At 54.9% G+C, this 13,940-nt stretch overlaps 1 protein-coding gene and 1 long non-coding RNA gene across 2 annotated transcripts; both read left to right on the top strand.

Moving 5' to 3' along the window:
• The first annotated feature begins 792 nt into the window (after positions 1-792).
• LOC149751574 (uncharacterized) lies at positions 793-2,569 on the top strand. Its single transcript, XR_016398146.1, has 2 exons — positions 793-1,797; positions 2,051-2,569. It is a non-coding gene; the product is annotated as an uncharacterized LOC149751574 (long non-coding RNA).
• An 8,097-nt stretch (positions 2,570-10,666) lies between these two features.
• Positions 10,667-12,097, top strand: LOC103710255 (heat stress transcription factor C-2b-like). Its single transcript, XM_008795915.5, has 2 exons — positions 10,667-11,167; positions 11,271-12,097. The coding sequence occupies exons 1-2, from the start codon at positions 10,946-10,948 to the stop codon at positions 11,880-11,882; spliced, it is 834 nt and encodes a 277-aa protein (XP_008794137.2). The 5' UTR covers positions 10,667-10,945; the 3' UTR covers positions 11,883-12,097.
• Positions 12,098-13,940: the final 1,843 nt, after the last annotated feature.

The raw sequence follows: 13,940 nt of genomic DNA, 5'->3' as shown, positions 1-13,940 counted from the left end.
CTTAGGACATAGCATATTTTTCTTTTCTTTTTCATTGTATCCGGGGTCGGCCCTTGAGCGGCCGACTTCCAGTTTTGTAATTGGCCTTCCGGCCCTTTGTTAATGAAAAAGTATTTTTGCCATTCCGTGTTCATCTTTTCCTCTGTTGTCATGACCGAGGCCAGGGCCTTAGCGAACCGCCTCGATGGCCTAGCTTCGCATTTTAATTTCCGGGCTGCTTAACGAAGTTGTCCTTCTTCCCGGGCTACATCTTAGCCTTCTCGGGTTCCAGTCATCCCGACGAAGAGGAGCTCTGAGTCTTGAGTTTTTTAGAAAATTTCTCTAAGTCCTATAGCTCGGATTTGGGAGTCGTGGAGGTCATTGCGTTTAGCCTTTAGGGGAGTCCCAAGGCATCGAGGTCGGGCCTTAGCCCTTTAACTAAGACCGGACTAGGTCTGTGCGTGCCGCTAATCGGGGAGTTTAGTCGGGTCTCCGAACTTAACTCCAAACCCCTCAGAGGGAGCGCGGGCCAATAGGCAGGTCATTACCGACGGTTTTCGTAGTTATTGTTCTCGGACTCTGCCGAGGCTTCGGTGAGCAAGGCTGGGTTTCCAGAGATTGCCTTGGTACCCGCGTTTGGCTGGCACATTCGTGGCCGGGACCACTTTTTCAGCCGGACGTAGGAGTTTACATCGAAGAGCCGAGTTGGGCACTAATTTATGAAATCCTCTGTACCAGTTTCGGAGGCTTGACGAACGGTGCATGCATAATGTAATTAGGAGGTCGACCCTAAGCCGACCCATTAGAGAGGCCCGACTTTGGGGCGAGATAAGGCTCCAACATTAAGATTCCGCTCAGTAATATGTAAATAAAATTTGACAAGGAGGGCGTCCAGTTGAATGTACCTCTTTCATTCTCAGAGTTATGCTTCGCATGGTGGAGTAGGCTGCTTCCCTTCCTTGTCGACCTGCGGAGTCATTTTTGACTTTAAGGGGGCTCGGGCTTCTCACGGACCCGACAGCACCCGCCGAGGTTGAGAGGGCTTGGGGAGACTTTATTGATTTGTAGCTCTTTGCGAGGTCGAGGGAGTTTGAGACCCAGTGGTCGGACCTCGGGGCACCTCAACCTTGGTCGAGGGGTCTTGTGTCAGGTCGGCGGGTCTGCGGACGCTTTGCTGACCTGTGGTACCTCCCGAGGTCGAGGGAGTCTGGTTCTCTACGGTCGACCCTCGGGGCATCCCGACCTTAGTCGAGGGGGCGCTACGGGGGGCCGCGAAGGTACTACCCCGTTGTTGGTGATGAGCGCCACGGGGGGCCGCGAAGGTACTACCCCGTCTTCCCGAAGTGTCGAGGGGTCTGGGTACGCACTGTCGACACTCGGGGCATCTCGACCTTTGTCGAGGGATCGCTCGCTTCGGGGATCGGGGATCGTCGACCGCTCCTGGGGGTCCACTTCGTGGCGCCCCAGGTGGAGCCACCCTTTCCACCCCTCACGGCGCCTTCCCGAGGTCGAGGGAGTCTGGTTCTCTACGGTCGACCCTCGGGGCATCCCGACCTTAGTCGAGGGGGCGCTACGGGGGGCCGCGAAGGTACTACCCCGTTGTTGGTGATGAGCGCCACGGGGGGCCGCGAAGGTACTACCCCGTCTTCCCGAAGTGTCGAGGGGTCTGGGTACGCACTGTCGACACTCGGGGCATCTCGACCTTAGTCGAGGGATCGCTCGCTTCGGGGATCGGGGATCGTCGACCGCTCCTGGGGGTCCACTTCGTGGCGCCCCAGGTGGAGCCACCCTTTCCACCCCTCACGGCGCCTTCCCGAGGTCGAGGGAGTCTGGTTCTCTACGGTCGACCCTCGGGGCATCCCGACCTTAGTCGAGGGGGCGCTACGGGGGGCCGCGAAGGTACTACCCCGTTGTTGGTGATGAGCGCCACGGGGGGCCGCGAAGGTACTACCCCGTCTTCCCGAAGTGTCGAGGGGTCTGGGCACGCACTGTCGACACTCGGGGCATCTCGGCCTAAGTCGAGGAATCCTGCTCCATTCCACGTCTCATCGTTCTTGCGATTCTTCCCGAGGTCGAGGGAGTTTGGGACTCTACGGTCGAGCCTCGAGGCATCCCGATTTTGGCCGGGGAATCTGAGGATCACAGACGACCCAATATTAAAAGAGGATTACAGTTATCAAGGTGAGAGAAATATTTGCAGAAAAAGGAGCTGAGTCCATTGTCCTGATTGTTTTGAACCCCTTAGGGTTTCATTGGTAATACATCCGTAGATTCTCGGAGTTCCAGCTTCGTGGGATCAGAGTCCCCTCCAGGGACTTCAATTTGTACGCCCCTGGTCGTTGTACCCGGGCGATTTGATACGGCCCTTCCCAATTTGGGGCGAGCTTTCCTTGCTCGGTCGGTTGAGAAGCCTCGGCTCTCCTGAGGACGAGGTCCCCTACTTTGAAGAGCTTGGGCTTGACTCTGGAGTTGTAGTATTGGGCCGTTCGCTGTTGGTATCTCGCCATGCGAACCCGGGCGATCTCTCTCGTTTCTTCGACAAGGTCCAAGTTGCTCCTTAGCTGGGAAGAGTTGGTGTCGGGGTCGTAATGCTCCATTCTGGGAGAAGGCAGGCCGATCTCCAGCGGGATGACGGCCTCAGTGCCGTATGCTAGGTTGAAGGGGGTCTCTCCCGTGGGTAGTCGGAACGTGGTCCGGTACGCCCAAAGGACATTGTACAAGTCCTCGACCCACTGTCCTTTGGACCGATCAAGCCTAGCTTTAAGTCCCTGCAAAATAGTTCGGTTAGTTACCTCGGTTTCCCCGTTTGTCTGGGGATGGGCAACCGAGGTGAAGCGATGATCAATGCCGAGTTCAGAGCAAAACTCCCTGAAATGAATATTGTCAAATTGTCGACCATTATCAGATATAAGGATACGGGGTAGTCCGAATCGGCAGATTATAGACTTTCACACGAAATCCCGCATCTTTTGCTCGGTGATCCGGGCGACAGGTTCGGCCTCGACCCATTTGGTGAAATAGTCGATGGAGACGACCAGGAACTTTCTCTGTCCGGTGGCGAGGGGAAAGGGCCCCAGGATGTCGATCCCCCATTGGGCAAACGGCCAGGGGGCGATGATGGAGGTCAGCAGAGCTGAAGGTCGGCGCTGGATATTGGCGTTTCACTGGCACCGATCGCACTTGCGGACGAAATCTGTTGCGTCTTTTTGGAGTGTGGGCCAGTAATATCCCTGCCGCAGGATCTTATGGGCCAAGGCCCGGCCCCCCAGGTGATTTCCGCAGATCCCTTCATGGACCTCTCGGAGAGCATAGTCCGCCTCGGAGGGGCGGAGGCATCTGAGAAGGGGGGAAGTAAATGATCGTCGATAGAGCCTGTTCTCGTATAGGACATACCGGGGGGCCTGGCGCTTGATTCGGCGAGCCTCCATCTCGTCATGAGGTAGGGTTCCGTCCTGAAGGTAGCAGACGAGCCCGTCGATCCAGCTTGGCTCGGAGCCGATGCACATGGTAGGCTCGGGTCCCTCCGTGCTGGGGGTCTGAAGATACTCGAGCGCGGTTCCCTTAGGAAGCTCGCTCATGCGGGAGCTTGCCAGCTTGGATAGCTGGTCTGTCCTGAGGTTTTCCGTTCTGGGAATGTACTGAATGTTGAAAGAATTCAGGGCAGATATGAGTTCCCGCACCTTTTGGAGATACTTTTGCATGGATGGCTCTTTAGCTTCAAAATCTCCTTGGACCTGGTTCACCACCAGCTGGGAGTCGCTGAATGCCGTCAAGTCTCCCACGTTTAGTTCTTTCGCCAGTTTGAGCCCGGCGATGAGGGCCTCATACTCGGCCTCATTGTTCGAGGCCGGGAACTCGAGGCGCAGGGCTTGCTCAGCCACCACTCCGTCTGGACTAGTGAGGATAAGTCCGGCCCCGCTACCCCCCGAGGTCGAAGACCCGTCCGAGTGCAGGACCCATGGCTGCCTCGGGGCCTCCTCCGCGGGTCCAGATGGCAGGTCGGGGTCGTCCGGAAGGGTGCACTCCACGATGAAGTCGGCGAGTATCTGAGCTTTGATAGCCGGCCTGGGCCGATATTCGAGGTCGAATTCTCCGAGCTCGACCGCCCATTTGGCGATCCTCCCCGCACGATCCGACCTCTGCAATATTTGCTTTATGGGCTGGTCGGTCAATATAGCTATCGTGTGGGCTTGGAAGTAAGGCCCGAGTCTCCGAGCCGAGATGATGAGAGCTAAGATGGTCTTCTCAAGTTTAGAATATCGGGTCTCGGCATCCCTGAGAACCCGGCTGGTGTAATAGACCGGCTTTTGGAGCTTGTCCTCTTCCCGGACGAGAACTGAGCTCACTGCGGCTGGGGAGGCGGCCAGATATAAGTAAAGGACCTCGCCTTTCCGGGGCTTGGTGAGCAGCGGGGAGAAGCCAGAAGGCTCCGAAGATCTTCAAAGGCCTGCTGGCATTCTTCTGTCCACCGGAAGTCTTTCGGCCGTTTGAGGCTCTTGAAGAAGGGGAGGCAACGCTCGGCTGACCGAGAGACGAACCTTCCCAGGGCGGCTACCCGCCCCGCGAGCCGCTGCACCTCCTTAACTGTCTTTGGAGGCGACATCTCTTGCAGTGCCCGGATTTTCTCCGGGTTGGCCTCAATTCCGCGCTGGGTCACTATGAAACCCAGGAACTTGCCCGAGGTGACCCCGAACGCGCACTTCGCCGGATTGAGTTTCATTTGATATTTTCTGAGCTTGGCGAACGTCTCGTCGAGATCGGCTATGTGGTGTTCCGCCGCTCGGCTCTTCACCAACATGTCGTCCACGTAGACTTCCATGTTCCGGCCGATCTGGTCTTTAAAAATCTGGCTGACCAGCCTCTGATAGGTGGCCCCAGCGTTTTTCAGGCCAAAGGGCATCACCTTATAGCAGTAGGTGCCCTTGTCGGTGATGAAGGCCGTCTTCTCCTCGTCTTCTGGCGCCATTCGGATTTGATTGTATCCTGAAAAGGCGTCCATAAAAGTTAGCAGTTGGTGTCCTGAGGTGGAGTCGACGAGCTGGTCGATGCTCGGGAGGGGGAAACTGTCTTTTGGGCAGGCCTTGTTCAGGTCGGTGTAGTCCACACACATACGCCATTTTCCGTTAGCCTTCTTTACGAGGACTATGTTGGCGAGCCAGTCCGGGTAGGAGACCTCCCGGATGAAGCCGGCTCCAAGGAGTTTGTCCACCTCCTCGGCCGCAGCTCGTTGTCGCTCGGGGGCGGAGCCTCTTTTCTTCTGCTTTACAGGCCTGCTGGTTGGTTTCACCTGAAGTCGGTGGACCATGACCTCAGGGTCAATTCCTGGCACGTCCGCGGGCGACCAGGCGAAGACGTCGGCATTATCCCGCAGGAAGCTGACGAGGCGATCCCTCTCATGGGCGCCGAGGCCGGAGCCGACCTGCACGGTTAGCTTGGAAAAATTTTCTCGTAGTGGGATTTGAATAAGGAGCTCACCGGGCTCTACTTGCTTCTTCCAGGGGGTGTCCCTCGCATCGAGGGTTTCTATGGGGAGTGAGGGGCGCGTCGGGCGGTCTGGCGCCTCAGCTGGTTGTTTCACTGTGTGGGCCGCCATGTAGCATTGCTTGGTGACCAGTTGGTCTCCGCGGACCTCGCCTACTCCTTGGCCGGTGGGGAACCGCATGAGTAAATGGCGAGTTGAAACCACGGCTCGAAGGGTGTTTAACCCTGGGCGCCCAAGGATGGCGTTGTAGACCGAGGGCAGACGGACCACCAAGAAGTCCATCCTCACAGTGCTCTCCCGGGGGGCGAGGCCAACTGTGACAAGGAAGCTAGCCTCACCTTCAACCGAGACCGCATCTCCGGTAAACCCGACTAGCGGGGCATTGATTCTCCGGAGATGTCCTCCTGTCAACCCCATTTTTTGGTAGGCATGGTAGTACAAAATGTTGGCTGAACTTCCATTGTCAACTAGGACACGCTTTACATCAAACCTATTTACAATCATGGAGATGACCACAGCGTCATCGTGAGGGGTCTCGACCCCTTCTAAGTCCTCGTCCGAGAACGAGATGACTTCATCAGTACGTGGGCGCTTCGGGGGTGTTCCCTGGGCGGCCGTTCCTGCCGAGGCCCGCCCGATCATGTTGATGGTGCCGGCGATGGGCCTGTTGTCGCCTGGATTTTCGGTTGGTGCGACATTCTCCGCCGGCCTTCTTTCCTCAGGTCGATTCCTCACGAACCGGTTGAGTACTCCCCGTCGGATGAGCGCTTCTATCTCGTCCCGGAGTTGGAAGCAGTCCTCCGTGTCGTGCCCACGGTCTCGGTGGAAGCGGCAATACTTCCTGGTATTTCGGGGAAATCCCGTGTCTCGCATAGGAGGCGGGGGTCGGAAGAAGTCCCGACCCTCAATTTCCATCAGGATCTCGGCCCGGGGAGCATTGACGGGTGTATAGTTCTCGTACCTCGCCTGGTACGTCCGGGGCCGTGGTGGAGACCTCGGACGAGGAGGTGTCCTCTGCTGAGGTCGCCCCTGCTGACGGGGCGGACTCCTCAGTCTGGGGAGATTTTTCTCTCTGCGGGGAGACCGGCTCCTTTGTCGGCCGCGCTCCTCGCGGCGCTTCTTCTGCTTCTTAGAGGCGGGCTCGATTGCTCCCCGCCTGGAGGCGACTGCCTCCTCGGTCTTGGCATACTTCCGGGCTCGGGCCAGCATTTCGGTGAAGTCGGCCGGGAAGCTCTTCTCGATGGAGAAGAGGAATCGGTAGGAGCGAACCCCAGTTTTCAGAGCCGACATGGCTATCGACTGGTCTAGCTCGCGGACCTCCCATGTGGCGGCGGTAAAGCGGTCCAGGTACTCTTTGAGGGACTCCCCCTCCTTCTGCTTGATGTCCAGGAGGGAGTCTGATGTCCGTCGCTGGCGCCGGCTGGCAGCAAAGTTGGTGGCGAACTGCCTGCCGAGCTGCTCAAAGGAGGACACCGTGTTCGGCTTCAGTCCAGAAAACCAAAGCCGAGCGGTCCTTCGGAGGGTCGCTGGAAAGGCTTTGCAGAGTATGGCCTCCGAGGACCCTTGTAGGGCCATGAGGGCCCGATAACTCTCCAAGTGGTCGAGGGGGTCGGTGATTCCGCTGTAGGGCTCCACCTGAGGCATTTTGAATCTCACGGGAACCGGCTCGTCCTCGATCTGGCGGGAGAAGGGGGACTTGGCAGTGAACTCAAAGTCCCCTTCCTGTCTTGCCTTCTTGCCGTGGAGTGCCGCAATCTGGCGCTCCAGATGCTCAACTTTTCGGTCGAGCTCCCCCACCCGTGGGATTGTCGTTGTGGTTTGCGCCGGCCCTTGGCGGTCCGGGGCTGACTCCGCCTCGGAAAGTTGGGGTCTCCGATCGAAACCTTCTCTCGGTAACTCCCTACGGGGAGTAGCCCGTTCTCCGTTGTTGGCTCTGGAGGAGCCATGCAGATTTTGACTGGGGAGAACCGGGCCGTTGGGGAGACACTCCGGCGGGGCCTGGGCCTGCGGGGGAAGCGCCGATGAAGCTTCCACGCGCCGTAGGCCCTGCACGGCGGCGGCCAGGGCCTGGACTTGCTGTACCAGGGCATTGAACTGTTCCAGCTGGACCTGAGGACCTGGGTCAGCTGGAGTTGGGGAATTCTGGACGGAGTGTCCAGGACTTTGCGGGGGACGCCGGGAGACGTTAGAGGCTCCCTTACTTCTCAACTTCATGACTGCTACTCGGTCCCTTCCTCTAGCGCCAACTGTTGCTGGAAATTGGACCCGGGGGCAATCTTCGGTCGAGGAGAGGGAGCGGGAGGTGGTTACTCACGGCGGGGCGGTGGTCCGTCGACGGGCGGCGTCCTCCGTCTGGGGCGATCGGCGAGAAGGAGCGGCTGATTCCCGCGGCTGGGCGACGATCCGACAGTGGGCGGCGTCCTCCGTCTGGGTGCCTGCACACGAGCCGGTGGCCGGGTCTTCCGGCGCCGGCCCTCCGACGCTCAAGTCAGGGAGGGGGCAAATCGTGTAGAGTAGAGGTAAACAGTGCCCGTCCCCAGTATCGATTTTCCAACCCCCTTTTATAGACCGGGGGTCGGTTTACCTGCGATGTAACGGGGCGAAGCCGTAGTACGGCTCGGCATGTCGTTCAGGTCGGCGCTTGGTCAGGCGAATAATTGCACTGATGTCGGCGATGAGGGCGTTGTACAACCCGAACTAGCACGCTACCAGGCGAATTTATTGCATCAGTGTCGGAGGTATGGCCGAGATCAGAGACTTATCACAGTTGACTAGACCCTGCTGGGCTTATTTGCCGTGGAGAGCTGGGAGTCCGTAGATGACAGGAGTCACGTGCATTAATTGTTGAGTGAGCCGGAGATCCACATTTATTGTGGAGTAAGCCGGAGATCCGCATTTATTGTGGAGTAAGCCGGAGATCCGCATTCATTGTGGAGTAAGCCGGAGATCCATATTTATTGTGGAGTAAGCTGGAGATCCATATTTATTGTGGAGTGTGCCGGAGGATCACAGCGGTCATGCGCCATAAATGCCGGAGGGGCGTCATAGTACGGTCTCTGGCCGGACCTCGGAGACGTATAGCCGTAGTAGGTGGCTGACAAAAGTAGGTCTCGGGCATTGGGGTTTCTCTTAGGTCGGAGATTCCGAGTTCGGGTGCCGACTTCGGCCTTCCAGGGTCGACGATTGTGCGGCTTCTTTGGGGCATTCGTGTCATTTGGGGGAAAAACCTTATTCCCCCAACAGATACATAATCTAAAATATTAGTATATAGATGATAAATTAAATTAATAGTATATTAGTTAAAAAAATTATAAATATTATATAAAATTAAATAAATTTATAAAATAAGATGGAATATGTTGGGGGGAAAACCCAAGTCATGCCAGCTTAAAGGCGCCCGACGAAGGAGCGCCGACCAGAAAGGCGCCCGACCAAGGAGCGCTCAAACTGGAGACACCCCGCTGAGCAACTGGCTCGGCTCGGCACCCGTGCCGAGCCCATGCCTTTACCAAATATCCAACCCCCGCCTAATCCTCTAGAGGATCTAACAACTAGATATCCGACTCCACCGTACTCTGTTACCGTCCTCAAGCCATTAAGGCACGTGACCTCCGCAGGCCTTCGGCACGCCTTATCATTAATGCATGTGACCCCTGCGGGCCTCCGATGCACTCAACCATTAAATGAAAACAGCTCAAGATGATCTCCGGATCGCTGGCCATCAAAGCGTATGGCTCTCCCTAATCACCGGTTCACTCAGCAATCAATGCACTTGCCATCTACGAACCCCAGGCCCACCACGGCCGGCGGTTCAACCACTCCAACAGGTCCGATCAACCATGACAGTTCGCTGACTCCGGTCTGATCCGGTCTTATTCTCCACAACGCCATTAATGAGCATGATCGTGCCCAATTATCACGAAAAAGACAATTTACCCTGTCACCTCTCAAGTAACATAATATCCTTCTATAAAAGGGAACCTGGGGGGAAAGAAAAAAGGAGGGAGACACACAGGAACAAACATTCTCCTCTTTTACTCCACTCATATACTAGCCCCCTCTGACTTAAGCTTCGGAGGGCCGGCGCCGGAGATCCCGGCCACCGGCTTCCTTGCAGGATTCTCCAGGAGGACGCCACCAGCCGACACGCCGCCACCTACTGTTCCAGCAGCGGAGCTCCTCCCCTCTCGGCTCGCGGTCGCCCCCGGGTCCAATTTCCAGCAACAGTTGGCGCTAGAGGAAGGGACTCGGCCCTCCGCCTATCCAGCAAGGAGCTGACCTGGGCACAGGACCTCCCCGCTGGGGGGGCTGTGTTACGGGGGGTTCCCCGAATTTAGTCCCACATCGGCCGTGTAGCGGGAAGGTCTGTGCCATATAATGGGGGGCTCAATCACCCTTCCCCTAAGGAGGCGCCTTTTGTGGGGCAAAACCGTGAGGCGCCGTGAGGAGGGCTCCGGGTACGCTCGACCCCCGAATCGGACCCAAGGCGGACAATACCTTCTGGGGGACACTCTCTCTTCTGCTGTTCGGCTGGTGTGTGGGCTCTGCTGGTGACGAGGTGCAAATCCCGCATCAGATTTAGATATAGGTCGAAAAAATAGATGATCTGGATGTTTAAATTTTTATTCCCCAGAAACGGACTTCAACGGATATCATCCGACCCAAACCTTTGTTTCACCGATTCTCGTTTCGCTCGTTCCAAATGGCGGTCATCCAGTTGGTCTAGCAGGGTCCGCAAACCTCACAGCCCCACGTGCCTCGCAAGCCCGACCGAATCCGAGCTCTCATTTAACCGACTGGTGCCGGTTCCGTCGCCGAAACAACCAAATCGCTGAATCGACCACCGACGGCGACATCCATGACGCATGAAGCGAGCGACCAGAATCCCCGGGTTTAGCTGCGCTGCCACGCGGAACAAAACGCTCCCACCTCGATACATCCAAGACTCCAGTAATCAGCCCGAGCTTTAAAGTCCAACTGTAGACAGCTGAACAGTTGCGCACGGCGTACTCCGTTTGGGGTGCAAGGCTAGACCCAGCCTGGGCCTCAGAGGTCAGAACGGTGGGGGGTTTCATTTCGTCTTCTGACCCATAACGTACGTGTTGCAATCAGGTTCCACCACCTCGCCTCTGACACTCACGGCATTGATGTGAACCCTGGAACTTAGCCACCGAACCCAAAGCATATGGATTTAAACAAACTGGTTAATCTCTACAAACCTTCGGTGCTGTTCGATGAAGTGTCCATATGAGTTAAAAAAAGTGGACAGGGAGAAGCGAAAAAAAAAATGTTACGTTTTGATTTATTTTACCAACGGTCCAGAGAGGCCACACGCGTCCACGCATCCTTGGCACCTGTCCTCTTGCTTTTTTGTTTTTGTACCCCGCTACCCGACTGCTAGAAAAGGAAACCACCTCGTCGAACCTTACCATCGTTGGCGTTGCGACCGTGAGTTCGCATTGCCGCCATTTTCCTTATTTGGACATGGAAGACGGCAGCGGTAACGGAAGCGGCCTTGTGGCCGCCCCCTTCGTGTTGAAGACGTATGGGATGGTGAACGATCCGGCGACGGACCCCGCGATCTCGTGGGGGAAGGAGAACAACAGCTTCGTGGTGGTCGACCCTCTCGTCTTCTGCCAGACCCTTCTCCCCGCTCACTTCAAGCACAGCAACTTCTCCAGCTTCGTCCGCCAGCTCAACACCTACGTAACGGCGATCGCATCCCTCCAATTCCAATTCCTTTCGCCGATTTCTATCGCCACCGTACCTTTCAGAGCCGTATCGCTTAAATTTTCGATCTTGATTACAGGGGTTTCGGAAGGTGGATCCGGATCGGTGGGAGTTCGCCCACGCGTCGTTCCTAAGGGGGCAGACGAATCTCCTCCGGCGGATCGTCCGACGAAACTGTGGCAACTCGAAGGGGGGCGGCGGAGGAGGAGGAGGAGGAGGAGGAAGGGTAAGGAAGGAGGAGGCGGAGGAGGAGGAGGAGAGGGTGGCGATGGAGGTGGTGAGGCTGAAGGAGGAGCAGAAGAAGATCGAGGAGAAGGTGCAGCGGATGTGGCGGCGGGTGCAGGAGACGGAGCGGCGCCCGCGGCAGATGCTGGCGTTCTTGGTGAAGGTGGCGGGGGACCCGGACGTGCTCCACCGTTTGATGGGGGCGAGCGAGGGAGGGGAAAAGAGGGCCAGGCTTCGGATGGAGGCGAACGGGCCGGCGGAGGTGGAGGTGGGGATGGACGGGGGGTTTCAGCCGTTTCCGGTGGACCTCGACGGGGAGGGGGTAGGGTTGTTCGGTGTGGATCCGTTCTTCAACACTGTTGATTCGGCGGGGGTTTATGGTGGTCCGGGTTCTGATCTCGGAGGGGCGGGCGGTGGAGAAGGGGTTTATCCAGCTTGCTCGTTTGCGGTAGGAAGTGGATTTTAATTTTAGTATTTTTACCTCCTCTTTTTAACCTTTTTTTTCATTTTTTTTTTCTTTTTTTCCTCTCCTGCTTGGCTGCTTCCTCCTCCTCCGCCCTTTAAGAATAAGAATGTGCACTTTTCCTTATTCTTTTTTTTTTGTTCCTGCTAGTAAATGTGTAAATATGTGTAGTTTTTCTTGTCAACTAAATAAAAAGTTCCGTAAATATGCTTTCTGGATTTTGTGGGTTTTTGGTTGGGTGTGGAGGTGGCATTGAAGGAGCAATATGGAGAAATGACTGCTTATTGCAGAGCAAACAAAATAATGATGCTGCCGCTGCTATCAATCTTGACTGGGCGGCCCAGTACATTTGGAGGCTTGAGACAGATTCATAGTCCGATGCATTCAGAGGGCCTAAAACAAGCTTATAAAAAATATTTTTTTAAAAAAATAAAAAATAATAAATATAAAATATTTAAAAAAATTATATTACCTTTATTTGAATTCAAAATAAAGATGGTTAATTTTGTTTTTAAAATGATCTCACTGCAGCAGGTTGAACCGGGCCAAATAGCAGTTCTATTTAGACAAAAATTTTTGAAAACCGAGCAGTATATAACAAAATAGTCCAGCCTTTGAGAATTAGAGATGGTCTTTTTTGTGTTGTTGAGTCACATAAATCCAAATCAATTTCCAGATGCATGGCTAAAAAAATTTGGCCTATCCTAAATCAGGTCGGGTTGTAGGATTAGGCCAGGCCTGTGCGTGCATGAATCCGACTCTTTTGTGAACCCTACATGCACCATTTTGCAGATCTAGCCTAGGAGTTGCCCAATAAACTGATAAAGAAATCCTCTTCCTCCTCCAAAAATTATATAAAAAAAAAATCCTTCTCCGCTTCTTGCCGGCAGCACAAAAAAAAAAAAAAATGCCAAGATCTCGGAATCCCGAGTGGCCTAGCCCTTTGCCTAGTTGCCCCTTCGTTGGAAAACCAGAAGTCGGAAGCTCACCTAGAGAGGGCGGAGGGCCAAGAAGGAGAATTGGAGAAAAGATGACGTCACGCTGGTGACGTTGCCTCCCTGATCCCTCGTCACTCTCTTCGGCCGAGTGCCGGCCCAACGGGGAGGACGGCAAATGGGCGAAGTGAGACTGTGAGAACCGAGGACGACAAACGAGCGACGGACAAAAGTCAGAACTCGGAAGAATAAAGAAGGGAACTCGGAACTCGGCGTTGGCGACGGGGAGGACGGAGGAACTCAGGAACCGAGACCGAGGAGCAGGAAGGAAGAACTCAAGAATTAAAGAAGAAGAGCTGAAGAGTTTAGAACTTTAGTCTTTAGAGGGCCCTGGACTCTGGTTATCAAGGATTCTTGACTACAGCGGATGGTCGAATGAAGAAGACAGGCTACGCTGGACGGCTGGAGAACTGAGAAGACGGGCTATGGATGGGAGATGGCTAAGATGTCTTGTCCCATAGGCCGTAAGCCGTAACCCTAATAGCCACGGTGCCACGCCTCGATGCTTGCCGGATGTCTGGATGCCTGGATTATAAGCGTTAGGCAGCAGGCAGCTACGAGCCTACGGCTACACTGGAGCAGCCTAAGGCTCGGGCCTATCCGCATGTTACTTAGATGAATATTTCAGCTCATGGAGTGGCCTTATTTGAACAGTTTCTGCACCGCTTGCTGGAATGCAAGCTGCATGGAGTGGCCTTATTTCAGCAGTTTAACTATCAGTTTGGATTTAAATTAATATGGCTTGAAGGTGATTCAGCTATAGTTGTTTAAAAAAATTTAATTTTTTTTGCTAAAATAGATGATTCATACCGTTCTAATATGGACACATCCAAAAAAATCAAAAAAATAATAAATTACGGACTCTCTATTTTCAAACCATAGAGCATATTCGGAATAATTGGCCGCATACAAGACCACTCAGTCTGCAGTCTTGTTAGTCTTTTTTATGTTTGTAGATAGACTAATCAGCTGGCTGATAGGTCGGCTTTTCGCATCCGCTTTGTTCTTGCCGCATGAAATGCGATCCCTTGTTGTAGTTTTTTTTTTTTAGGGATCTTCACCTTCG

The sequence above is a fragment of the Phoenix dactylifera genome, chromosome 12, assembly GCF_051530095.1.
Source record: "Phoenix dactylifera cultivar Ajwa chromosome 12, Ajwa_hap1_PhDact_Kaust_v1.1, whole genome shotgun sequence".
NCBI lineage: Eukaryota > Viridiplantae > Streptophyta > Magnoliopsida > Arecales > Arecaceae > Phoenix > Phoenix dactylifera.
Note: the sequence above shows the minus strand (reverse complement) of the source record. Positions and strands in the feature narration are given on the sequence as shown.

What these genes read in the sequence shown, in the direction of transcription:
- LOC103710255 (XM_008795915.5), top strand. Translation starts at nt 10,946, where the DNA reads ATGGAAGACGGCAGCGGTAACGGAAGCGGCCTTGTGGCCGCCCCCTTC. An exon ending in TCCGCCAGCTCAACACCTAC is followed by an intron (nt 11,168 to 11,270) that starts GTAACGGCGATC and finishes TCTTGATTACAG; the next exon opens with GGGTTTCGGAAGGTGGATCC.